This window comes from Staurois parvus, unplaced genomic scaffold, assembly GCF_062004578.1.
Source record: "Staurois parvus isolate SC_StPar_1 unplaced genomic scaffold, SC_StPar_1.0 ptg000694l, whole genome shotgun sequence".
Taxonomy (NCBI): Eukaryota; Metazoa; Chordata; class Amphibia; order Anura; family Ranidae; genus Staurois; species Staurois parvus.
Window position 1 is genome coordinate 5301063 of NW_028318490.1, and position 26996 is coordinate 5328058.

Below are 26996 nucleotides of genomic sequence, written 5' to 3' on the forward strand. Positions count from 1 at the left end.
TTGAGCTAAGGGCAGATGGATTCCAGGAAGTTAATGCTACAGGAATCATCTGCCTTTACTCAAGATGGCCACTGCCAGAAATACCTGGGGTATTTTTCAAAAGGAATTCGCAGCAAAATAAATCATGGAGACATGGATGAATGGGGGAGTTTGCTTTGAATATTAACAATGAATTAAATAGCATTTTTGGTTTGTGGTGCTCAGATGGAGTGTAGTTGCACTTTAAGGTTGTTGTTGAGCTCCTAAGACATCGGCTGGGTCCTAGTTCCATTATTAATTTACACTTTAAATATATTTGTATGTGTATTTTTTTCTCGGTGGACCTTTTTTGACAAGCTACACACATTTTGGCATTTATGTGTATGTGAGCCTTTACCTAATTATGGTTTATGGATTATGGTGTCCGTTTATGACACAGAGAATAGCTGTGATTCAGAGGATCGCAGCTACTCTCTGGTCATTCACAGTTTATGACACTCAGGAGATCAGCGGAGAACATGTTCAGCCCTTCACTGGAAATCTGTGTTCTTCCTCCAGCTTCTCCAGCCCAGAGCTCGAGAATCGGAGGAACCGCAAACTAAGCAGCGATAATTTACCTTTGCTTAGTAAACTGATCTTTTACTGTAATCTCATGAGATTATAGTAAAGCAGCCGTTTTCCAGCGTTTGTAGACCGTTCTCCCTTCATTCGGAGAACTGATCTATACCGCTTCATAAAAAGGCATTCACAGGAGAACTGTGTTCTCCGAGAATGCCGAAGAACTGAGCAGCGATCATTTACCACTTGTTCATAAACGGACACCTATAGTTTCAAAGTACAATAGTGCATAAAAACTAGATTTAACTTTCATTGTAAAATAACTATTGAAATGTAATTGGTTGCCAGCAATGTTTGCGTTGAATAAGCCAAATAGCTAGAAGCATATCCGATCGTGTTCAGTGAACTGTACAGTACAAGTCAGCAAAAAGAAAAAGCATCAGCTTTTCTAGTGGCAGGATCAGATCTCCCAGAGAGGTTAATACCAGTTAATAAACGTAAAAAAAAAGGCTCATAATCACAACCATACTTAAAGCGCATCAAAGGGCAAAATAAAAACAAAAAATACAGTTTTCATCAGAATATTGTTTTCAATTATTTCTAGCCTACTCTTAGAAATCTGAACTACAGTCATGCCCAAAAATATTGGCACCCCTGCATTTCTGTCAGATAATGCACCACTTTACCATGAAAATTGTTGAAATGACAAATGCTTAGGCATTCTCATGTTTATTTCTTTTGTTTGTATTGGTATGACACAAAAAAAGTGGAAAAACAAAAAGCCAAATCTGACACATTCCACGCAAAACTCCTAAAATAGACTGGACAAAATTATTGGCACCTTCTCAAAATTGTAAGAAATAATTGCATTTCAAGTTTGTGATACTCCTGCAATTTGTAATAAAACTCACCTGTGTCAATTAACAGGTGCTGACAATATTGAAATCACATCGACAACCAGTTATAATGGTGAAAAACTGACTCAACCTTTCTGTTGTGTGTCATTGTGTGGCACATAGACCACGGAGAAGAGAAAGAGCAGTAAAGAACAAAAATTGTGAAAAATCATGAACAATCTCAAGGTTACAAGTCCATCTCCAGAGATCTTAATGTTCCTGTGTCCACTGTGTGCAACATTGTCAACAAGTTTACAGACCATGGCACTGTAGCTAGTCTCTCTGGATGTAGACGAAAGACAAAAATTGATCAAAGATTGCAATAAAGGATTATTTGATTGGTGGCTAAAGAACCTCAATCAACTTCCAGACAATCTCAAGCTGACCTTCAGACACAGGGTACAACTATGTCAGCTCACACTATACTTGCCATCTGAATGAAAAGGGACACTATGGTAGGAGACCCAGGAGGACCCCACTGCTGACACAAAAGCAAAAAAAAAAGCCATATTGGAGTTTGCCAAAACTTACGTGAGAAAGCCAAAATCCTTTTCAGAGAATGTGCTGTGGACAGACGAAACAATATTACAGCTTTTTAGTAAAGCCTATCATTCTACTGTTTTCAGAAAAAGCAATGAGGCATTTAAAGAAAAAAATACAGTCCCTACAGTAAAACATGGTGGAGGTTCACTGATGTTTTGGGGTTGCTTTGCTGCTTCAGGCACTTCATGTCTTGACCGTGTGCATGGCATTATGAAATATGAAGACTACCAAAGAATTCTGGGGTGCAATGTAGGACCCAGTGTCAGAAAGTTGGGTCTCTGTCAGAGGCCATGGGTCTTATAGCAGGACAATGACCCAAAGCACACGTCAAAAAGCACAAAAGAAATAGTTTAAGACAAGGCACTGGAGAGTACTGAACTGGCCAGTAATGAGTCCAGATCTCAATCCCATAGAGCACCTGTGGAGAGATCTCAATACAGCAGTTGGGAAAAGGAACCTTCCCAATCTAGAGAGACCTGAAGCAGTTGGCGAAAGAAAAGTGGTCCAAAATTCCAGTAGAGAGGTGTAAGAAACTCATTGATGGTTACAGGAAGTGGTAGATTTCATTTTTTTTCCAAGGGGTATGCAACCAAATATTAAATTGAGGGTGCAAATATTTTTTTCCAGTCCATTTTTGGGGTTTTGCATGGAATGTGTCAGATTTGGCTTTTTGTTTTTTTTCCACTTTTTTGTGTCATACCAATAGAAAAAAAAGAAATAAACATGAGAATGCCTAAGCAATTGTAATTGCAACAATTTTCTGGGCAAAGTGGTGCATTATCTAACAGAAATGCAGGGGGGCCAATATTTTTGGCCATGACTGTATGTTGAAGTTTGTGAACTTACTTTGCAACGATCCCAACACATGTATTTCCTTGAATTCTGTGATGCTCTGTTGATGCCCCATTGATAGGCACTGCTGTCACACATTTCACAGAGCCTGCCTTCTGATTTAAAGAGGTCCTGAGGGGAGGAGTTTTAGGAGGCGGAGTCAGTACAGGAATCACTGCTTTACAGGCAGGATGTAGTCCTTATAAATTTAAGGTAAACAGCAGAGGAGAAGCTGCAAAGCATGCTGGGACTCCAAGGACATATGGCAAGAGATGGACAGCTGACAGGAAAAGCTCACAACATGGAGTTTTTCAAGTCAGCTTATATTGCATTGTACTTAATAACTATTTTTTTTGTATTCCTAATACAATGCTGATGTTATAAATGGAAAGTGTATACAGTGACCATAGAACTCCTTCAAAGACTTGGATTAGTGAGGAATCCAGGTACAGCATTTGCACAGCACGTGCTTTAATGGCCATGCCAAGTTAATGTTGGACTCATAATAATATATAAACTATAGATTAATGTCTTCATGCTGATCATACAAATTCTAACATCACTAATAATAAACCATTTAGTTGTATATTATTCATTAACATGCAGTTAATATAGCAGCAACACAAACACAATGCATTTGCCCTACTTGCGGTGGCTTCTGTAAACAGAACACTGCCTCTCTGTTCTCCAGCAAGAAGCTTGTAGTAAGTCAGGGTGGCACATCGCAGAGAACACTGACTCGGTCTTGGTGGATTGAATCCCTGGGGGCCCAGAAACGGGTTACCACACTTTTTACCTCCTTGTACCCCATCCAGTAGTGCCCACAACATGGTCAGAGTGCCCCACAGCCAGCCTGCAACCATTCTATTATGTCCCCCCGTGTACCTTCCCTCTTTTCATATTAATAACCCTGACACTATGCCAGATATGAAAAAATTGGCAAGAGTTACACACACTGTGCCAGTTTAGATATTAACCCTTGATTCTTTCTTAGGAACACATTTCATTTATAGCTCAGCAAAGTCAGATGTTTTTTATGGAAAAAAAGTAAGCCTTAGGATGCAAAATTCACTTGCTAAGTGTTGCCTTTTGGCAGGTATTTTTTCATTGGGTTTTATTTGGTATTTATTTATTTTATTTATTACAGGTACTTATATAGCACTGTCAATTCATGCAGTGCTTTATATATGTATTGTACATTCACATCAGTCCCTGCCCTCAAGGAGCGTACAATCTAAGGTCCCTGACTCCCATACTAGGGCCAATTTAGACAGGATCCAATTAACCTACCAGCAAGTCTTTGGAGTGTGAGAGGAAACCCACGCAGATGGAGGGAGAACATGCAAACTCCAGGCAGGTGGTGCCATGGCTGGGATTAGAACCAATGACCCTTGTGCTGACAGGAGGAAGTGCTAACCATTTAGCCACTGTATTGGTAGCTTTTATACGTATACCATTTTATGGATGAGAAAACTATTGCTGTGTCCAGCAATAAGCTGGACTGAATGGCAATCAGGCAATTTAACCGCCTCCTGCCCACCATATAAGGAAATTATGTGTGGGCGGCGGCTCTCCCTCATATGACGTCCTCCGACTCTAATCGCACCCCCCGGGGGGCATGCGGCGCAACGATCGGTGGTGCGTTGTGTCCCTGGGTCACAGCGGATTACCGATCACAGTAAAAAGCCAATGACACTGGCTCTGTCATGTAATCGGCTGTGTCCAATCACGGTAAGTGGCATTCCTCAGAGGGGACATCTACACTGATCAGTGCCACTTGTCAGTGCCCATGAATGCCACATACCAGTGCCCATCCGTGCACATCAATGCCACATATCAGTGCCTACCAGTGCACATTAATGCCACAAATCAGTGCCCATCATAGCTGCCTTTTAATGCCAACTATCAGTACCAGTCAGTGACGCCTATCAGTGCTGCCAATCAGTGCCACTTATCAGTGTCAGTCAGTGCCACCTATTAGTGCTGCCTATCAGTGCCATATATGAGTGCTGCCTTTCAGTGCCCATCAGTGATGCCTGTCAATGTCCATCAATGCCTCCTCATCAGCGCCCATCACTGCAGCCTATCAGTGCCCATAACTGCAGCCTCATTAGCGCACATCAGTGAAGGAGGAAAATTACTTATTTACAAAATTTTATAACAGAAACTAAGAAAAAACTTTTGTTTTTCAAAATGTTCAGTGTTGTTTAGTTTGTTTAGCAAAAAAATAAAACCCCAGTAGTGAGTAAATACCACCAAAAGAAAGCTCTATATATCTAAAAAAAAAGATAACATTTTTGTTTGGGTGTAGTGTTGCATGACTGCGCAATTGTCATTCAAAGTGAGACAGCGGTGAAAGCTGAAAATTGGCCTGGGCAGGAAGGGGGTAAAAGTGCCTGGTAAGCAAGTGGTTAAAAAAAAATAAAAAATAGAAAACAAACCACGCTTACTGTATACCAAATAAACAATAAATATTTGAATGCAAACAAACAATGTGTTGCATTGTTATACATTCATTAAACAACTAACTGCATAAATGCAACAAGTTCTGGTGAAATAAAAAAAAAAAACCCTATAAAGTAAAAAGTCCACTGTGAAGTGTATCCCTTGCTCCACCTCCACCAAACCAGTGCTCCGGGTCACCATCACATCGATCAGTTTACCGGAAAATTAGACCCCTAAAGCATAAAAGGTCTAATAAAGCTTTATGATGCCCATGGATGGATGGATGGCTCTCCACTTGTGCCACTCATGGCCGACCACACACACTAGGAGTGACTCATAAATATCAGAAATGATTAGCGCGTGGCTTAGACTGCTCTCAGATGGATGTATGTCTCTCTCGTGTAGACGTTCTTTGGATTGAAATACATTAGGGCAGAGCATTGCATGGACATCATTACACTGGCTCGTACAGGCAGTGGCGGGTTGTTCTTTGATGCTGTAACTTTATTCCCTGTTTGCATATTAGTCTGTTTTTATTAAATAAACTTAAGAACAGTTACACTATGTGGATTCTACGTCTTCTGTCGAGTGCTCCCAATAGCAAGCCTCTTGCTGGGGCACTTGAGCAGGCTCACTCCCAAGCTGCCCTCTTGTGAATGGACATTATCTATTCACACACAGAGTGTGACTTGATCCCCCCTCCATTGGCTCACTGGTTGTGATTGACAGCAGCAGGAGCCAATGGCTCCCACTACTGTGTGAGCCAATGAGGAGAACAAACAAGAGATACCTGAGCACAGGTATCTCTTGTTTGTTGTATTGTTGGGTCAGTAGCCAGACCTGGACCTTGTAGCTCTCCCCCATTGTGTCTTTTCCCCTATGTTAGCATTGTGTCCACAGTAGCATTTGCGTAGGCAGAGCAGAGTAGGACTGGCCATAGAGGGATTACTTTGACGCAGTTGGCCAGTTTAGGCATGTATTGCAATATGTGTGAACTAAATATCCCTATTTATTGCATAGTCTGCTTGAAAGGGTATATACCAGTGTGCAGAGGGTTCTTCAGAATTTATAGCCAATGAGGAGAGACACATCTGGGAGAGCCACTGCTCTCATGTTTCATGTACATTGCTGGATCAAGATGGGGCTCGAGATGGGGGGAGCAGCAGCTAGGTTTTTGCCTTAAAGCATTAAGGCAAAAAAAACCCTTCTGCCTTGAGAACCACTTAAAGGCAAATTTTCCAATGGGGAAGCTAGTTCTGGTGACCTGGGGGTCCCCAAGGAATTTTTCTCACTTCCTGTTTTGGCTAGGGGACAGGAAGTGAAGGTAAATCTCCCTAATGGGACAGAGATGGCAAAAAATAAACCTAATATTCTGCTCTTTTAGATTTATATTTGTTGCCAAATGCTGCAGCAAAGATTCAAATATAACAAAAGGCAATTTTTAAAAGGTTTGGACAGAATGGAGAGAGATTGGGACACCTATTAGGTTTTTATTGCAAACCTTGTCTGTGCCCATTAGGGAGATCCACCCTCTCTATTTGTCCTGTTTACCATTATCATTGAAAGTGAAAGTAAAAGAAAAGCAAAAAACTGTGGGCTATCCCAAGCAAAATAATAAAGGTGAAATTTTCCAATGGGGACACTAGTTCTGGTGATCCAGAAGTACCCAAGGAATTCCCTTAATTTGTGGGGATTATCTCTCACTTCCTGTTTTGGCTATAGAACAGGAAGTGAAGGTAAATCTCTCCAATGGGACACAGATGGAAAAAAAAAATAAATGGACAGGGCTTAAAACCCTCCCTTATGCAATCCAAAATGGAAAACAAATTGATTTTTTTGATACTCACCATAAAAGCCCTTTTTCTGAGTTCATTGGTGGACATAGTATATTCTTTATCCATAAACAAACAGGGTTTTATAGCCCCACCTACAGGAGTAGGACACTAGGCAGAAAAAAAACTTTGGCACCTCCTATGGGCAGTCCTCTCTGGTCATAAAACCCATTCTCTGCTATAGGCCTTCAGTCAGTCACAAGCAGTGTCAGGGTGTAAAAATCCATAGATGGGTGGGTGCTGTGTTCATCAATGAACTCAGAGAAAGGGATTTTATGGGGAGTAACAAAAAAATCTCGTTTTCTCTTACGTTCATTGACGGACACAGCATCTTCTTTATCCACAACCAAACAGGGATGTACCCAAGCAGTGTCATAATGAAGGGAGGATAAACCAACTAATGGAGCAAAACCCAGGTAAACATGCCAACACTCCGAACCACCCAAAGGGGTGCTCAGGTATCCTAAATGGCCACTTGCAAAACTTTGTGGCCCAAGCTAGCATCGGAACACATCAAGTTTATAAAACTTAGTAATCGTGTGCATAGACAACCAGGTCGCCTCTTTGCAAACTTTAGAAACAGATGCCTGATATCGGAATGCCCAGGAGGCGCTAACCTCCCGGGTGGAGTGTGCAGTGACAGGGAAATTGTGGCAGAAGAGGCCGCCAGGCCTTTCTTCGGACCATCTGTGAGCACAAAAAGAGAATATGATCTCCAAAAGGCAGCTGTTACAGAAAGGTACACACAAATTGCACTAAGCACGTCCAGGGAGTGCAGAGCCACCTCCTTAGGGTGTGTCAGCTGAGGACACAGAGAAGACAGGACAATATCCTTATTTAGGTAGAAATCCAACACCACCTTCAGCATCCTTTATGCAAAACCAGATAAGGCAGCCTACAGGACAAGGCCGCTAACTCTGACACCCTCCAAGCTGAAATGATAGCAACCAAAAGGGCAACTTTCTGCTAAAGTGTAAGGGATTATCCCAAATTCTCTCAAGGTGAGGCTGCAGAAGAACTGACAGTGCTAAATTTAAGTCCCATGGGTGCAACGTGAGCGTACAGGAGGCACCACATGATGAACCCGCTGAATTAAAGTGCAAACCATAGAATACGTGGCCAAGGGATGCTGAAAGAAAACAGCCAAAGCAGAGACTTGACCCTTGATTGTGCTCAAGGCCAGATTCTGATCCACGCCATGCAGGAGAAAAGCCAACACCTGAGCCACCAAGAATGAGCGAGGATGGAACCCCAGTGCTGCACACCAAAGCTCTCCAGGTGCGATGGTAAATCTTCCAGGAGGTAGACTTACGATCCTTTAGCATAGTCTAAATCATCAAGCCAGACAACCCCGTCCTTCAGAACCTGGCTTTCAATAGTCATGCCGTCAAAGCCAGTGACAGTAAAGCAGGGTGGAACACTGGCCCTGGACCAGGATGGAACACTAGACCACCCCAGGCACCCAGGGAGATTGAAGGTCCTCTCAAAAAGGCTGCCGCCGGGAAGCATCCGCCACCATATTGGTGTGCCAGGGGCAGTGAGGCCAGTTCGGAACCACCAGGATGACCGGGATCACTTTGGTCTTTATCCTATGTAGTAGGCTAAGAATCAGCCTGAGGGGTAGGAAGGCATAGAAGAGATTGTACTGATCCCATGGTGCCACCAATGCATCTGTCGCATCCATCAGAGGATCTAACGATCTTGCTATGAACCTTGGAATCTTCCAGTTGAGGCAGGACACCGAAAGATCCACATCCGGCATCCCCCAGCAAAGGCAGAACTGATGGAACACCTGCAGGTACAGGGACCATTCGCCCTGATCCAATGTCTGATGGCTGAGATAATCTGCTTGCCAATTTGACCCCCAGAATATGTACGGTGGACAGAGCAACAAACCTTTCTGCCCATCTCAGGATGAGAGATGCCTTTAGCGCCACTGCTGCACTTCTCATGCTCACCTGATGGATCACGTATGCCACTGCAGTGGCGTTGTCTGACTGGATCGGCAGACCCCATAGGCAATCCATCTAATGCGCCAGCGACAATCTGATCACCTAAAGCTCCAGAACATTGATGGGCAGTCAAGCTTCCCCTGGAGTCTAGAGACCCTGAGCAGATTCCAATCCCAGGACTCCTCCCCAGCCCGACAGGCTGGCATCCATTGTGACTACAATCCATTGTAGAGGAAAGAAGGACTTTCCATTCTGAAGAGCCGGAGACCGCAGCCACCAGAGGAGAGAGGCCCTCGTCGATTGCCCCAGGTGAATTCGAATGTCCAGGGCCAAGGAAGACCTGTTCCTTTAGGATATTATTTCCTTCTGCAGAGTTCTTATATGGAACTGGGTATACGGAACTGCCTCAAAGGAAGCCACCATCAGGCCCAGGACCTGCATGCAAATCTGCAGGGAGGGTTGTTTGGAGGCCAAAAGCTGCCAGACCACTGACCAGAGTTTATGTAGTTTGTCCATTGGGAGGAACACCTTGGACTGCTCCAAATCGAGATCATCCCCAGATACTCCAAGAATTTGGTCAACACCAACTTTCTGTGGTTCAGGATCCACCCGTCCTGTAGGGAATGTATGGTGATCCCCACGTAGATGGGAATGTGCAGGTAAGTGTCCTTGATGTCTATAAACACCAGAAAGTCCCCCTGGTGAAGGGAGGCCACCACCGAGTGAATGGATTCCATTTTGAACTTGTGAACCCGCACACAGGCATTCAGGGCTTTGAGGTCCAGGATCAGGTGAACCCCATCCGTCTTGGGAACGGTGAACAGGTTGGAGTAAAATTCCCTGAAATGCTCCAACTCAGAAACCGGGATAATCACTCCATGAAGAAGCAGATCCTGCACAGACCTGTACAGGGTCTGCAGATGGGCCAGTGAAAGCCACAGATTGGAGGGAAAGAACCTATCCGGCAGAAAGGAGTGAAATTTTACTTTGTAGCCACTTGTCAAGAATGGAAGTCCTGATCCACTTGTCAAGAATGGAAGTCCACGAGCCCAAAAACCAGCGAATGCAATTCCCCACCCTGGAATTGGGTGGTGGCAAACCTTCACGCTGAGCAAGGCTTGTCCGTGGGCTTAGAGGGTCTCTGGGTCCAGGGGTGATTGGCTCCTCCCACGGGAGCCTTGAAGAATTTGGATATCTTTGCGGAGGACCCAGGGAGCGAAAAATTTGCTTACGTACTATTAAAGTCGGCCCTGTCCTACTATGTAGTTCTTTTCTCTTCTTGGACTGTGGTAGAAAGGTACGCTTGCTACCTGTAAGGATCTTGATAATGTCATCCAGCGTAGCTCCAAACAGCCGGACCCCCAGGAAGGGCAAATCCGCCAAAGCCTTTTTGGAGGTCTGGTCAGCCAACCAATACTTGTGCCGCAGGAATCGCCACCGCACTACTGCCGAAATAGAAAGTTTGGAGAGGAGTGGGGAAGCATCAAGACACACGTCACAAACACACTTTAGCCCCTGGACCAACTGGTCCACCAGTTACACGTACACTTGAGCCATCTGGCTAGAAGTCAAGGCTTGCCGTAGAACCTTGGCCCATTCGGTCAGGGTCTGGGAAATCAGGGCCGTGGCCAGGACAGGCCAGAGTGCAGAACCAGCAGTGGAGAACATGGAACAAGCCACCGTCTCCCCCCTGCAATCCGCAGGGTCCTTAAAGGAGGGGGGTTTTCCTCCACTGGGATCACCGTAGCCTTGTTCAGCTGGGATATTGGAGGGTCCACAACAGGAGGAGAGGTCCACTTTTTCAGGAGGCTCTCCTCACAGGTGTAGCATACCGCAAAGCACTTTGGGAGAACAAACGGATGTTTTGGGTGACCCCAGTCTTTATAGACAAATTTTTACAAAATATGGGGGGTAAGGGAAGACCTTAGCAGTCCGTGCTGGTTTGTGCATACCAAAAGAAACAAGTACCACATCAGATGCTCCCAGGGGATCCTCAATCTTCAGCATCTCCTGCACAGAATCAATGAGAGCGGAAACTAACTCCTTTTCCTGTGCAATGACAGAGGCAGAGGACCCATCCTGCTCATGTGAGGAGTCGGGGGGGGGTCATTATCTGGGTCCGCAGTGAACATGGGACTGGCAGCAAAAGAGCCTGACTGGGGCTCAGAGTAGTCCAAGTATGAGGGTGATTGTGGAGGGCCTCCTACTAACCCTGCGTCCAAACGCTGTCTCCATGCGGGAGGATGGCCGACAGCACGTCTATAGGAAAGGAAGGATCTACCATATCCAGGAGGGGGTCCGGGTGTAACATGTTCCTGAGACTCCATAGGGATCAAACTATCCAACAGGCGATGCCGCACCTAGGTATCCCAGGGTACTAGGCTGGAAAGAAGACCACCCCTAAGCTGCCCAGAAGAGAAGGAGATAATGGAATCCCCAGGAAGGGCTCACCACAGATCACAAGGTGCTACCAGGGGACAGCCATGTGTTCCCGACCTTCAGAAGCCAGGAGAAGGCTGCTGTGGGCTACAAGAAAATGGCACTGTCCAAAGGCCCTCCTGGGCCAGACAGGTAACCCACATAGGACACCAGGATTATGGGCCCCAGAGACTCCCAAATACAGCCATAGCATGATCACTGGTCAGATCTCGCACCCTTACCCTATTTTTTTCACTTTTGTGCACTATTTGATACAGCGCTGCATATTTATATTTATATTACATGTTCTGTTTTGAGGATTAAGAGGTTTTATCCTATGTTCTAGCAGCTATTTACAATTTTTTATGTGCGCTCACTCTTACTCTATATATTTTACATGCCTAGGTGCTTGATTTTATACACCTGAATCCAATGATTTGAAGGGGTGCCCCAATACATTTGGCAATATAGTGCATATAACAAATATGTCAGCACCATCCCGCTCTATATATTTGTTATATTTCAATCTGAAAAACAAAGGAACCAGGTGGAAAATTGTTAACCCTTACTCTGGCTATTCTGACAGTCAACAAAAAAAATACAGGAACCCTACTGTTCTTAAAGACTATTGGAAATAGTGTTACCAATAAGTTTAACTCTTCTAAAACAGCAGAGATGTAGCACCCTCCTAGTCAGAGTAGGTTTCTAGCTAAATTTAGTTTTAGTTTCACCGTAATCAACGGAACAGGGTTTAATTGCTTGGGGCTGTTCATTGCCTCACAGGCTGCTATTCTGCTACTTCCCCATCTTCTAGATATTTCTAGAAATATAGTGGGACAGCAGGACAAGCAGCCTTCGGCCAATCCCTGGGAAGGCATGCCCAGCAGGCAGAGGGAAAGCCCATAAATAGTCTGGGGCCTGGCAGCCAGTGTGCAGAGTTCCAGGGTCCAGCCTTCTGGAAACCCCTGTGCTAGGCGCTCTAGCCCTGGGGCAAAGGATGAGAGACAGAGTGGAAGCTGATGAGTCTTGTGCAGACATCAAGGTTTCAGCTAGGCGGCCTACCAAACAGAGCCTGGGTCAGAGTCTGAATAGAGCCATAAAAAAAGGAAGCTCTACTATTCTGGGACTGAGCGAGTACTTGGTCCTGCTGCTAAGTGGAGAAGTGACTGTGGGGTGTTTTACCTTACAGCTCAATACCAGTGCAGCCAAGAGTTGTGCAAGACAGCCAGGAGCATGATATACTGCCTAAGTGTGCCCAGTACAGCCAGGAGTTGTACAAGTTCAGCCAAAAGACAGTACAGTGCAGCTTTTGCAAACTCCTAGTAGGTTTTCATGTATTTTGCACTGAGGAGAGGCTTCCACCTACACACGGCCATAAAGCCCAGATCGGTGGAGGGCTGCAGTGATGGTTGTGCGTCTGAAACTTTGCCCCATCTCCACACAGGATCTCTGGAGCTCAGTGACCATTCTGGCCACCTCTCTTACTAAGGCCCTTTCACACCAATTGCCCAGTTTGACTGGGCGACCAGCTATTGTAAGAGTCCTGGTTGTGCCAATCTTCTTCCATTTGAGAATTATAGTGGTCACTATGCTCTTGGGAACTTTCAGTGCAGAATTTTGCCTTCCCCAGATCTGTCTTTCAATAACCCTGTCTCTGAGCTCCACGGGCAGTTTTTGTTACCTCACAGCTTTTGTTTCTGATAGTATGCCTTGTCAGCTGTGAAACCCTTTATAGAGAGGTGTGTGCTTTTTCAAATCATGTCCAATCAATTTCTCAGCATCAACAGAAATGGAAGGCACCTGAGCTAAATGTCAAGTGTTGTTGCAAAGGGTCTGAATACTTATGCCTATAGAATATTTCAGTTTTTCCTTTCATAAATTTGCAAACATTTTTAAAATTCTGGTTTTCACTTTGCTCCTATGGGGTATGGAGTATAGATTGAGGAAAAAATTAATTTAAACAACTGTAGTATCAGGCTGCAACATAAAATAAAAAATTAAGGGGTCTGAATACTTTATGCATACACAGTATGTATGGCACGGTTTCCAACCTTTCTCAACCAGGGTGCCTTGGCAAAATGCATAATTTCCCAAAACTTGTATACAAGCCAATGAGTGGAACAAGCTTGCCTCTTAGTTACACAAAGGCACAGGTTTTCATTGTGCACCATTATGACCTTCTAGCCACCAGCATCCTGACAACCAATGACATCATAAGTTGATAAGAATGTCAGTTGCCTGCACAGCATCCTAGTTTGACCCACCCTTGCCCCTCTCCATCAGTGCTGGTGTCACATTAGCTCAGTGATGGAGAAAAACTGAGGGAGAAGAGAAACATTAGAATACTAGTCAGTACCAGTGTGCAAACGTGTATTTGCTTTGGTAGAAAAAAAATCCACTTCTAATGTTGGGTGTCCTACATGTGTGGATGTTGCTGCATTACATAGAACTATTAGAAGAGTTTTCACATTTTAGAATGGGGTGTCTCAAGACTATTTTAAAGGGTGCCTTGACTGGAAAAGAAAAAAAAAAAGTCTCTCCGAGTGGAAGGGTTCCTTTCCCCAACTGCTGTTTTGAGATCTCTCCACAGGTGTACTATGAGATCTAGATTCATTGCTGGCCAGTTCAGTACTCCAGCGCTGTCTTTAACCATTTGAGTGCTTAGAGTCATTGTCCTGCTGTAAAACCCATGACCTCTGATGGAGGCCCAACTCTGACAGTGGGTGGGCTCTACATTGCACCCCAGTAGTCTTCAGATTTCATAATGCCATGCAGTCAAGACATCCAGTGCCTGAAACAGCAAAGCAACCCCCAAAACAGTGAACCTCCACTATAGCTGGCTATTTAACCACTTGCCAACTGTGCTATAGCCAAATGACAGCTACAGCACGGTTGTCCAGTTCTGGGAGGGCATCATGAAATCCTCCTAGAATGCACCCTCAGTAATCTGTGTCCCAAGGACAAAGCTGATCACATGGTAAAAGGCCAATCACAGCAGCCTTTTACCTCACCATCACAGAGTGAGGAAAGTACTGCAGACAACTAGCAGCATACAGATTGTACCTGATCAGTGCCACCTCATCAATGCACATCAGTGGAGATGAACCAACCATTTGTAAAATAGAAACTCAGATTTTTTCACATTTGTTTATAGCAAAAAATATAAAACCCAGCGGCAATTAAATATCACAAAAAGAAAGCTCTATTTGTGTGAAAAAGAAAGTTTCATCTGGGTAGCATTGCATGACCATGCAATTGTCAAATTGCAAAAGCTGACAATTGGCCTGAGCAGGAAGGGGGTATAAGTGCCCAGTAGGCAAGTGGTTAAATATTTTTTTAATTAATGAAAACAGAATGATTGGCTTTACCAAAAAAAAAAAAGCTGTCTTTTCTGTCCACAGCACATCCTCCCAAAAGGATTTTGGCTTCCTCAGTTAAGTTTTGGCAAACTAACCTGGCTTTTTTTTTTAATTTGTAAGCCGGGGGGGGGGGTCCTCCTGGGTCTACCCTCTCTTTGCATTCAGATAGCAACATGTAGTGCAAGCAGTTGTACCATGTGCCTGGAGGTCAGCTTATATTTGATCAAGGTTCTTCTTCCAAACAATCCTGTGTTGCACAAGTTCCCCTTTTGCCCACATTGAGATTAGCTACAGCACAATGGGCTGTAAATTTGATAGTGTACAGTAGACATAGGAACATTAATATCTGTTAACAAAGCCGAGTTTCATTTCAGAAGCAAACTCAGAATGCAATTTTACAATTCTAAGAAGGTGCCAATAATCTTATTCAGTCCATTTTGGGGGTTAGAATGTCAGATTTGGCTTTTCTTCACTTTGTGTTGTAACAATAAAAAAGAAAAACCTTTAGTAAATATTTTGGCCATGGCTGTATATGCAGAAATCAGATTACAAAAATGCAGGAGACAAGTGTCAATTACTTGACCTCTTCATTACATACCTCCTATTCCAATGTTAAACATCTGCTGGCACTGCAACACAGGGAAAGACTACTGTATATTCTGGTCATGTCCAGATTCCATACTCCCAGATGATCATTGCCTCTTCTACACAGCTCCATTAGTCTTAGGCTACGTTCACACTAGTGTCGTGTGCAGGCAGCAGTCATTTGGGAAGCAGTAAAACCGCTTCCCAAACGCCTGACAATTCTGCACATGGTGCTGTTCTAATGGGAGCATTAGCGTTGCGGAATAACAGACACCTCTGGTCGAGTCAGGAGGTGTTGAAGCCTCCTATTCTAGTCTATGGTGCCGCTCTGCAAACACCCGACGGTTGCGGAGCAGTAACACCATTTAAACTTCATTATAGGTGTTTGGGGAGAGTTTAACGCTCGGCAAATGCCTAGCAACCACTGCTAAAAACGCACATGCGATGTTTACCGAGTGTTAAAAAACCGCTCCGCAAACACCGGACCAACGCTTGCCAAATGCTATAGGGGCGTTTGGCAAGTGTTGGTATAACAGTCAAGCGTGAACGAGCCCTCAAGTCAGTCCTTCGCTTACTGAACAAAGCCAATGCCTATAAACCCCCTGAAAAATGGAAGGTCCCCACCACTGTGGCTCAACAAGCTAGAGGAAATTAGAATAGAATACCTTATGCATGCCTGGCAAATTAGAGAATCTTGCTTTCAAAGAAAGGTTTCAATAGACCTATCAGACGAGGTCTACTCCTCAATTTGCTGCTGCCTTTGCCAAGCAATTTAGCAACAGGCTGCCACAGAACTTTGCCCTTACCCATCTAGTTTTTTACTGGATCCTCTACTTTACATCTCCATTTTATAATTTCCTTATTACACCCTTCTGATATCATGCACCAGCAATTGAAAAAAGTTACCTATGAGTCACAGGAAGCAGCACTGATCTGACATACAATATAGTTTATCAACTGCTAAAAAAGTTTACCAATTGCAGATTGTTTCTCCTGAGTCCATTTTATGTATTAGCTTGGAAGCCTGTACAAGTTATGTACTGTAACACTGAAGTATAAAATGTGAAAGATTGTAGCACACACCACCCAACTATCACCATCATTCAGCTCTAGAATTTGACCCCATCTCAGCAAAGCCAGTGTTTTGAATTCCTCCTAAACAGACTGTCACTGGCTAAACACTAGACAGATTGATAACCCCCCCATTACAGTTGCAGTACTAGACTAACCCTGGAGGTTCTCCAACCCAGTGTAGATGTCATGGTACCTCTTGAATGAAGAACTGATCCAAAAAAGGACAAGCTGTATATATTACATCCAGCCAGGTGGATTTGGTTTGGCCAAGGAGTGACTTCACCCACAACAGATTCCCCCCTCCACCCCTTTAGTTCTTTAAACTCCTAAAGGTTTTGAGATTCTCTTGTGGAGCATTGTGTGCACATATTACCTTGTATTGTACAAAATCCTTAGAAACCCACTAAAACCAATGATCCACACAAATTGTTTTCAAACTTTTATTTAGCTACAATATAGTAAACTGTTAAATCTCAAAAGTCCATCCAGTACAGTGTTCAATAGTATTTTAAGGACAAGGATATACATTGAGAGTCGAGGTTAGAGTTAACAAGTGTTGTAAATGCTGCTGGTGAGCAAGACTGCCCTCAGGCCTGAGATGTGAGCACAAATAGGGCAGTTTTAAAGTGTAAAGTGCTTTTGTGGTGTTTTATTGAATGGCTTCTCATGCTCCTTACAAGTCCTTGTACCTACAAAAAGAACAATGTTATTACACAACTTGAAAAGTTATTTAACATTGCTTGACAGTTCAGAATGCAATCCCCTCAGACTGTTCCATCAGGAACAGGTTATCCATCTGTTCCAAATGGCTACACCAGTGGGTTCACCTTTTCAGGCTCTGGTGGAGTTCAGATGGTCGGACATGTGAAGGTTTCATCCTTGGGGATAGTTTACAAGATACAAAAAGCCATTGCCACCAGCATTATCCTCCACATCAGGTGTGCCCCAGAGAAAGGAAAAACCCCAAACTATACACTGAGGCACAAGTATGTTGCCCATAGATCTTGCCCAAGCCAAAAAGTTTCTCTAGGACCACTTTAGAAAATAAAAATAAACACATGCTCAAGACAAGCAGATACTGACTTAGCCAGTTAACTGTCAAATCTTGCCACATCAGCATTCTGTGCCATCACTGCATTCAGATTATGGAGTGCATGATTAACTTGTAAATTTTAACAGTACAATGTACATTTATGCCAAGCCCTGTGGGGAGCAGTTCTTGACCTATGGAAATCAGACCTCTAGCCAAAATGTTTAGCTATACTTCTATGGATCACAGGTGTGCAGTTAGCGCTGCACTCCTGTGATCAGTTTTCAGCTGACCATGGGCTAAAGCCTAGTCTGCTGATCTCAGCCAGTCCAGGCTCTGAAAAGATCCCAACTATATGGTCAGGATCCACTCAGAAGCCTGGCTAAATCTAATCAAGCTGATGCTCACCCCCTCCACAGCCAAGCTCTCCAGTGAGTGCTGGAGGGGCAAAACACCAGAGTGGGAGAAGAGATTAGAGTTCACTTGCTCAGTTCAGTGCAGAGCAGGCAGGGGACATAGGCAGCATCCAGGTGATTAAAAAATTTAACTCTAGCTAGTTAAGATTTTGTAGCCATTTGATTTTAAAACCATATCCTCAACATACCAATTAGCCAAGATACCACTGTACATCCACACAAGCAGGCACACTGATGTTTTAGTATGTTTTGCATCATTCCTTTGTGTGTACAACAGTCTAAGAAAAATGTTGCAAGAAGTTTGCCTTTGATCTTACCAGTAAGATCACTTTGATGCTAGCCACAGCTTTGAAATCAGAAATATTCTGCAGGTGTACAATCCAACCAATGTGCCACATATCAGGTCTATAGGAGGCATATGCAGACCTACAAAGTATGCCCAGCAGTCAAGGTAGACCAACACCATTGCCAACTGCAAGTTGCTTACCACTGTCAAATTGAAACTTACTGGTAAGATCTCCCAAACAGATAAATAAAAACCCCACACTGTAGTAAGGCAAATTCCAAGCTTCTATACATAAAGGCAGAAAGACTGGATAAAACCAAGTGGTTGTAAAGGCTGAAGGTTTATCTTCATGCATTCTATGCATGAAGGTGAACTGCAGCAGTACCCCCAAAACTTACCTGAGCCTCACTGCAATCCAGTGATATGAATGAGCCTTGGCTGTCCTGAGTCTCTGCCTCATTGGCAGAAAGCAAGCAGGAGCCATTGGCTCCCACCACTGTCCACAGCTAGTCACCCAATGAGGCGAGAGGGGCTAAGCAGTAGCTCTGAATTGACATGGAGCAGAAGGTACCCCCATAGCAAGCTTCTTTCAATGGGGGCAGACATGAGGGGCCAGGAGAACCTGCAGGGGACCCAAGCTGCTTTGTGCAAAAATCACTGCACAGTAGGCAAGTACAGAAACGTGTTTTCCCCAAAGAAAAAAAAAATTCTTTAAAATTGCTTTAATCTATACAGAGTTTTGTTCCACAAAGCTTACCTTAAAAATGTTCCCCTCCAGTTAAAACCTGAAAACAAAAAATGAAATATTTAACACAATGTCTTTCAAAGTCAGCCCTTCTCTACAGCTACAGGGGGATCTCTTCAGTATAGCGACAATCCTTGTCACAGCCAGCACAATGCCAGCTCAGGGTATAGTGGATGATTCATCATTGGTGTCCCCTCAAGTTTCTCATAAAATCTCAGTTTTATGATAGACTAGTTTACAGGTTAACATCCATTTGGGTCCTAGTCACATCCCATATTTTATGTGTATAGCTTCTTACATGCATCATGCTTTCCCGTTCTGGACATTTCCATGTAGTCCCATCAATTCCTGTAAAAAGATAATCAATTCAGACACTGCCAAAAAAAGCAAGCATACACCCAATTTGTTTTTTTTTAAACTGTCAGTTATAATAAGGTCTCATCAGAATTTCAGACGAACGAGATTCCATGAGAAATCATCATCAGTTTGATGTTAAATAGGCAACACATAAGCTAGCTTGTCAACCACAATCCATGAGCAAATCTTTACCACTTGCCAGCTGTAACTGAGGCAATTACCTTCACTTCAGCCAGTATGCAGCTATTAAGTTTAGTTCATTAGTAGATCCCTTTACCAGAGGCAGTTTGTATCCAAGGCTGCACATGGGAACACCCTAACCAGGGATATAGGTAACTGACACCCAATTCCAAAAATGGTTTCTATTGATGCCTGGGCAACATCCACCATATGACAGCAGCGCCACAAAGTTGCAGATTCACTGTTCAGATGTGCAGTCAAGTTATGCATTTGCCATTTTTCAGGTTACCTAGCTTTAGCCCCCATGCTACCATTTTTCTAGTCAAGTTTTTTTATTTTAATATTGCTCACCTATTTCCTCGCAAATCCATTTTGAGAAACCTGCAATCAAAAATATAGTCAGTTAACTTACTCTTACAAGTACACAAGATCTGCATCTTTACAGTGGCTACTGCTCAGGAGTTCAAACATTTTCATTATTATTTCAAAGTGAGCTAGTAAGACTCATCACAGCAGTGAACCCCACACCCCCAAAAGAGAAATATTCCTTACTTACCCACAGGACAGCGCACAGTTTTCTGTGAAGAGAAAGATATTCCTTAAGACAGTGAAAGAATTTCAGAGGACATCCCTGAATAGATGCTACTCAGAACATACCACTCCATCACTAAATATCAGACTGGGGCGGTAAAGAAGTCATCACAAAATGCCAAAACTGGCTCAAATAGTCAAAACCTGAACAAGGCTTCTCAACTTACCTGGTACACAAATCCAGTGTCACCAGATTCCCAGGTATACCTACAAAAAAAAAAAAATTTAAAGTGACTTGTCAATCCAAACACTAAGTGCATGTATGTACAGCAGTTTAACCAATTGCAGAGCACTTCCCTGAATATGGGCTATCAGAACATACCACTCAGTCACAAGACATCAGACTGGGGCGGTAAAATGTCATCATAACAGGCTCATATTTTTGCTGGTTATTTTAGTGCATTAGCGGTAGATTAAATCCCATAAGCCTTCAACAATTTTTGCAAATCAGCAACTCAAATGTGCATTTAAGTAAGAGCAGAAATGAAGTAAAATACTGCATTTACCTGTCTTATACCATCAAGGTCTTTTCTAGGCCATAGACATCTGTAAGACAAAATTCATAGTCAAAGTTATAGTGTGCACAGCCAAGCTTACTGTACTTTGACAAAATTTAGTCTGATCAGGGCTTTGGTGACTAGTTGCCATGAGACTTGTGTCGTCCATGTTCATAGTTAAGCTTTCATCCTTTCAGACCACAAGTTTAACACCTGCCATAATCCATGCTTACCTTGATTTATCCTGCTGAAGTCTTGTCTTTGTATGTTCCACCACATTTAACCTGCTGTGAACACAGGATCATTAGCTTTGTAATAATAGCAGCAACAATTTAACAGCCTATCCTACACTCCATCAGAACTCCACCATGCTAGGAATATTCTTCAGAATATTTCAGACGAACGAGACTTTTAAGTCATCATTTGGAGCAAGACTAATTACACAAGCCTAGAGCAATGAAGTTTACATGCATGTCAAATGGGATTTTTAACCAAAGAACCAAGTATGGCCAGCGCTGAAAGTACACATTTAACCAAGAGGCTAAAGAGGGGATTCTGCCAAGCATATTAATGATATAAAACAAAAAACTGAAAATGGCAGCTCACTGGTATGACCATCTTGACCCATTTATTGGGAAATTGGTCTCAAACACATCTACATGGTATGGTCACCATACTACCTGAGGCCTGGAAATCTCATCAAACTAGCTTTCTTCACCCAAACTCAATTTCCTAGCAGAAAGCTCCTGTTGGTACACTGTCCCCTAATCTGGTTTTTGCACACAAAATTCACATTTCAGGTTGTGACCACATACTGATGATTTCTACACTAGATTTTAAAGTCTTTGCCCATGGCTAGGACAGGACAGTGAGCAAAGTAGTAACTAATGTAGCAATCATTACACCAACTATTTCATAGCGGTTTTTCCAATAACCCATCCCCCTAACAATGTAATCCAGTAATCAAAGCAGAAGTAGGTGGCATTTACCAAGTAAAACAATAGGTAGTTTGAGGTTTGAATTAAAAGATGCCTAGAAATCTCAGGGTTCTGTTTATGCGCTAGAAGGTTTACCCATTTTACTGGTCACAAACTAGGTTCAGCTCTGCATAGTGACGGTCACTTGCTGTTTGTTACTAGATTTAGCATGCCCAAAAAACCTTGTTGTAACCCCCTTAGAAAGTCATGACACCTACCCATTTGATGTAGTCTGTGCCACACTTTGAAATGAAAAGGCACCCTGAGGAGAGAGAAACTTGTTAGTGTTTAAAGTAAAATGGAAGCAGGCCTTTCTGGTCATTAACAGCATCTCAGAACAAAGGTAACATTCACTGATAAGTCAGATATATGCTTGTCTATATTAAATCATCACCGATGTCCACCACATTATACCCTGCATGTGTTCACTGCTCACCTGTGATGCTGTTGGGAGCCATCTTCATATCCTAGAAAACATGAACAGTGCAAGAATGATTACATACAAGTTGTGTTCTCCAGTGTACTGGATTAAGCATTGTAATTCTGTAAAATGCAATATGGTTACTTGTAGGCATTCTGTACACAGATGCCCCCAAAAAATGTAATTTCCAGCTTGTGTGATTGGCATGTTTATTTTAGAAAAAGCTGAAATTTAAGATACAAGTCAGATTTTGGGCATCCCCTTCAACTAGTCATTTTTGGTGATATTCCCAAAGGGAAATAATGTCTAAAGGGATGCAGGCCCTGCAATTTTACCTCAGTGCCCTGCAAGTGCAGCAGCTGATTGCACATGGACACAACGTGGAGAATGGGAGGGATTTTATAACAACCATGTCCTCAGAATTCTGAAAAGGTAGGACATGGCAACTCCTTGCAATGTACATAGATCACTCAGGGGAATTTGTGCTCAAAAGAAGCTCTAATTTTGAGAATTGGGAGGTAGTGCTTTATAGTCTGAACAGTACAGGGATCATAAAGTTACTCCAATATTCTATTGTAGATTTCTGATAACCAAGTTATAACATAACTTGGCATGCAAGCTCCATGGGACAGACTTATGGGCTAGAGCCGTGGTCTCCAAACCGCAGCCCTTTGTTTCCCTTTATTCAACCCTCAGGACACCACGTCTCCCAATGACAAGACTATTCTGCCCAACTGATAAAGGGGCAAAATGTCTCCCACTGGGACACTATTCTTTCCAAGATCCCTGGGACAGGCTTATGGGCTGCAGCAGGGTCCATAAACTGTGGCCCAGGGGCTGGATCTGGCCCTTTGGACACTATTCCTCCAACTGAAGAGGCTATCCTGCCAACTGATAATGAAGGGGCACCATTTTTCCACCTGATGCAAATGGGGCACCATTAATCCCAATGATGCCAAATGTGGTGATGTTCCCCCCCCCCCCCCCCCCCCCCCACTGATGCCAGGAAAATTTCCAGTTCTGCTGGCCACTTTCTAGCCCCCTAAGGTCTGAAGGAGAATAAACTGGCCCTTTGTTTAGAAAGTCGAGACTCCTGGGGTAGAGAACACTTTAGCAGATGAGCAAAGTACAGTCTTCTACCAGAGGATAGCTAGCCTATACCCACCCATTTTGCAGACATGCTGTATCTAAACAGATCATTTTAGGACATTGACCAGCTAGACAGACAACTGGATCACTAACTGGAAACTGTGGAAGGCACACTTACACTTTAAAATGCAGGGACCTTCTAAACTGAAGACCAACAGCCTGTATCCAAATTTTGTGCTTAACCACTTGCCTACTGGGCACTTGTACCCCCCTTACTGCCCAGGCCAATTTTCAGCACTGTTGCACTTTGAATGACAATTGCGGTCAAGCAACATTGTACCCATATGAGATTTTTCAAAGAATTTTGGTGGTATTTAATTGCCACTGGGTGTTTTATTTTTTGTGCTATAAACAAAAAGCAAATAAAGTTTGTTTCCTTTATAAAATTTTGCAAACAGGTAATTTTTCTCCTTCACTGATATGCATTGATGAGGCGGCACTGATCACCAGTGCCGATCTGTTTTTTGACAATTGCCAGTTATCGGCAGTACTTTCTTCACGCTGTGCAGCCAACTGCATTTACCCAGTGATCTGCTGTCATTGGACACAGCCGATCATGTGATAAAAAGCCACGGATTGGCCTTTTACCATATCATGTGATCAGCTACTGTGATTGGCCTTTTACCATGTCATGTGATCAGCTGTGTCCGTAGGACTCAACAATCACAGATGCGCACCGCTAGGAAGTCATATGGCGCCCTCCCAGGACTGGACAACCGAGCTGTAGCAGTCATTCGGCTATAGCCCAGTTGTCAAGTGGTTAACGGCCTCTGACAATCAACATTTCAACAGACCAGAAATTTTGCGGATATTTGATTATTAATTATTCAAAAGCAAACCAGATCCCCTGCTATAGCAGGAGAATGCAATATGCCAAATTAAACATCTGCAAGGACATATGCTGCAGTTTACTAAACAGGGATGAGCACCCACAGACATGTTTTAGATGGAGTGACTTCCTATTACAGCTGCCACTCAGCCAGTGAGGTTATCTCCACTGCCAATACAGAAAGAGAGAGTTCAAGTCTATCATCTTTGTGGCAGGCCTGCATATATATCATCTAGAGATTTGTCACCTCAACAGCAAACACTTACCATTGCCAATTCTGCTATGCATGGCTGACACCTAAAAGACAAAAATGTTTAAAAATTTTAAACTACAGCAATAAAGCCATTTTACATTAGTGTACTAGCCCTGCCAACATGTGTTGCTCAGAGATGAAAGCTGTCCTCATGGAGTTCAGAACAGGTCTGTGATTAGTCTCATCATAGACAACACAAGGACTACACCCTCCACCCAGCCCAGGAGAATGAGCCATGTGCTCAGCCAGCACGGGAAAGCATGGCACAGGTCTACACCCACCATTTAATAAATCAATAAAGCCCACCCAGAAATGAGAAACCAAGGGATGAAAAACCATGAGTGTTAGTCCTCATACAACCCCCAGTGGAAGGACAACCAAATTTTTATTTGAAAGAGTGATGCTTTACATTTGTCTTGTCACTGATGTACAGGCAGATCTGGCATAAGCTTAACGCCAGTATTTTTCTCTGAGAACGGATTGCATTCTGTGAATGATTTGATGAAGGGGAGACGGGGAGAACCCCCTCCTTCATTTTACACTGCATTCTGAAGACTATTAGTTTAGTGAATAGGCCATGGGAGGGGGGCCAAAAAAAAAAAAAAAAATCACAGCCTAGGCTCACATCACAGGTACAGCAGTCCATTCATTTAAGTGGGCCACTGTTCCTGCAAGAAAAGGCCCCACCCTTTTTAAATACATTGCATGGAAGCACATGGTGTTCCAGCACCACAGAACAAACATGGGTGCCATTAAAGCTAGCCATAGATTATACAATTTTCTTGTCCTGTTTCCTTTAGATTTACCTTCAGGTATGCTACATTAGTCAGGCTGAAAAAGCAAAAAACCCACAAGTCCATATAGTTCAACCATAAAAAGGTATAATCCTACACCCACAGTTGATCCAGAGGAAGGCAAAAAACCCAGCAAAGCATGATCCAACTTGCGCCTGCAGGGGAAAAAATTCCTGACCCCCATGAGGCAATAAGATATTCCCTGGATCAACTTAAACTTCTAAATGTTTGTACCCAGTTATATGTATAAAAGTGCAGTGCTTATATGGAAAATAAAATCTATGAACAAAATAGTTGTGGACTTATTAGTCAAACAAGTGGAAATAATAAAGACCAAAGGGTGAAGTGTCCATCACTGTGAAAAATCAATGACTAAAACGTTGAAGTGACATCCGTGCAGAGTAGATCCTCCACTACGCACTCACCACAAATAAAAATCAACCAGGCTTTATACAATCCCTCTAAAGAGCATATTGCTTCTCCATTGCAGGAATAGACATAGCAGCTATATGGAGGCAAATTCAGAAATGCAAAACACCTGGACTTTATACAGAGAACCCTCTGAAAAAGGGACAGACATGCAGCCTTGCAGTGGCAAATCCTAGAAAAAAAAAGCCCACCCTTATATTATATGCATGGGTCTGACCAACTGCATACAAATGGTTTGACCTCATTTTATGGTTTTGGTAAATCTAAAGGAAAGTTGTATAATGTACGGCCAAACAAGAGCTGGTTAAGGGCCCACACAGTACTTAACACTTCCGCCTGGCAGTACTAGGGCCATTTATTCAAATTCCAACCACAGCACCACCTGTTTGGGATTTGCATGTTCTCCCTGTGCCTGCATGGGTTTCCTCTGGGTACTCCAGTTTCCTCCCACACGCCAAAGACATGCTGGTAGGTTAATTCGATCCCATCTAAATCAGCCCTAGTATGCATGAAAGAGACCTCAGATTGTACCGTACTTGAGGGTTAGGTAATGATGTGAATGTACTATATGTAAAGCACTGATGAGGCTATATAAATGCCTGTAATAGCACACAGGGTGCAGACATGCATCCCGATCTTTTACCAGCTTGGGGATGCAGATCTATCACATGCCTGTGTCCCATTCATTGAGACATGCATCTGCATGGGCACAGCCAATGTATCTAAATATAAAATGCAGGTCCACAGGGAGCCACATGTTCTATGACAAAAGCTGTGTGTCATTAGAAATGAATGGGACGCCAGTTTCAAGACACTCCTGCACAGGAGACATCTGCTCCCTGTGTACAGGGAGTAAGGAGCATGCTCCTGCACAGGGTGGGCACATGCATGGGTACACACGTGAGCCTCACCCTCTGCTCCACAGGCCCAACATCACTGAGATGGAAACCTCCCAGCAGCCCATAGGGTACACATTACAGGCCTCATCACATTGATGCTGCATGTCCCTTTATCCTCATGACTTCTGCATCCCGGGAGGAAGGGCGTGCATGCAGCTAGCTATCAGCATATTCCTCCCCATGGAAGCCCCACCAGGTATAAAGAACAATCACCAGGTCAGGAATCCCCTCCACCCGTATCAGATGCCACGTGTGCCTGCAGCCATAACCCAGACCACCGTACTCCTTACCTCCGTGGTGAGAAGGTCAAACGAAATGGCCGATTGGAGGCGGGACGGAGGCTTTAATAGCAGCACGGGACACGCATGGCCCTCTGGGAATGATCACGGGCATGCGCACATAGTTCCCCGCTCTGCTGAGCCGGATTTCCGTCTTCTATAAGGCGCGCTGTTGTCGAGTCATGTGATAATAAATAGGAAGTGAAGAGTAACTGTACTTGATAAACTGAGAAAGCAATCCCCTGATAGAAGTATAACGGCTTTGTCTGGCTTCATCCTTCATCCTCTGTAGTGTACACATGACACAGAGGGAGGAGTTCATACTTTTATCATGGCTCATAAATAGGTTGTCACCTCATTGCTTTAGTCCCCGCTCACTCTGGGTGCGACATG

General features: G+C 43.5%; 1 protein-coding gene, 1 long non-coding RNA gene and 7 other non-coding genes across 10 annotated transcripts in view; all 9 read right to left on the reverse strand.

Annotated features, from left to right (window-relative positions):
* WDR74 (WD repeat domain 74) overlaps positions 1–3677 on the reverse strand; it is a 63728-nt gene extending 60051 nt beyond the window's left edge. Inside the window, exon 1 of the mRNA XM_089652865.1 lies at positions 3454–3677. Coding sequence (XP_089508991.1) covers positions 3454–3670 — 217 coding nt within the window. The 5' untranslated portion in view covers positions 3671–3677. The remainder of the gene's footprint in view (positions 1–3453) is intronic.
* A 13221-nt stretch (positions 3678–16898) lies between these two features.
* Positions 16899–26714, reverse strand: LOC149446222 (uncharacterized). Of its 2 annotated transcripts, none has more exons than XR_016306244.1 (12): positions 26616–26714; positions 24217–24247; positions 21988–22018; positions 21770–21813; positions 20808–20861; positions 20584–20623; positions 20245–20284; positions 20043–20064; positions 19838–19867; positions 19248–19297; positions 18962–18989; positions 16899–17161 (listed from the first exon to the last, which is right to left on the reverse strand). It is a non-coding gene; the product is annotated as an uncharacterized LOC149446222 (long non-coding RNA). The 2 variants fall into 2 exon arrangements; XR_016306245.1 differs by having other exon boundaries at positions 26539–26616.
* Positions 17232–17357, reverse strand: LOC149446223 (small nucleolar RNA SNORD22). Its single transcript, XR_016306256.1, has one exon. It is a non-coding gene; the product is annotated as a small nucleolar RNA SNORD22 (small nucleolar RNA).
* LOC149446224 (small nucleolar RNA SNORD30) lies at positions 19366–19435 on the reverse strand. The gene has a single exon (XR_016306257.1). It is a non-coding gene; the product is annotated as a small nucleolar RNA SNORD30 (small nucleolar RNA).
* Positions 19937–20002, reverse strand: LOC149446225 (small nucleolar RNA SNORD29). Its single transcript, XR_016306250.1, has one exon. It is a non-coding gene; the product is annotated as a small nucleolar RNA SNORD29 (small nucleolar RNA).
* Positions 20127–20195, reverse strand: LOC149446226 (small nucleolar RNA SNORD31). Its single transcript, XR_016306254.1, has one exon. It is a non-coding gene; the product is annotated as a small nucleolar RNA SNORD31 (small nucleolar RNA).
* Positions 20385–20450, reverse strand: LOC149446227 (small nucleolar RNA SNORD31). Its single transcript, XR_016306255.1, has one exon. It is a non-coding gene; the product is annotated as a small nucleolar RNA SNORD31 (small nucleolar RNA).
* Positions 24092–24162, reverse strand: LOC149446228 (small nucleolar RNA SNORD26). The gene has a single exon (XR_016306249.1). It is a non-coding gene; the product is annotated as a small nucleolar RNA SNORD26 (small nucleolar RNA).
* Positions 24327–24396, reverse strand: LOC149446229 (small nucleolar RNA U25). Its single transcript, XR_016306253.1, has one exon. It is a non-coding gene; the product is annotated as a small nucleolar RNA U25 (small nucleolar RNA).
* Positions 26715–26996: the final 282 nt, after the last annotated feature.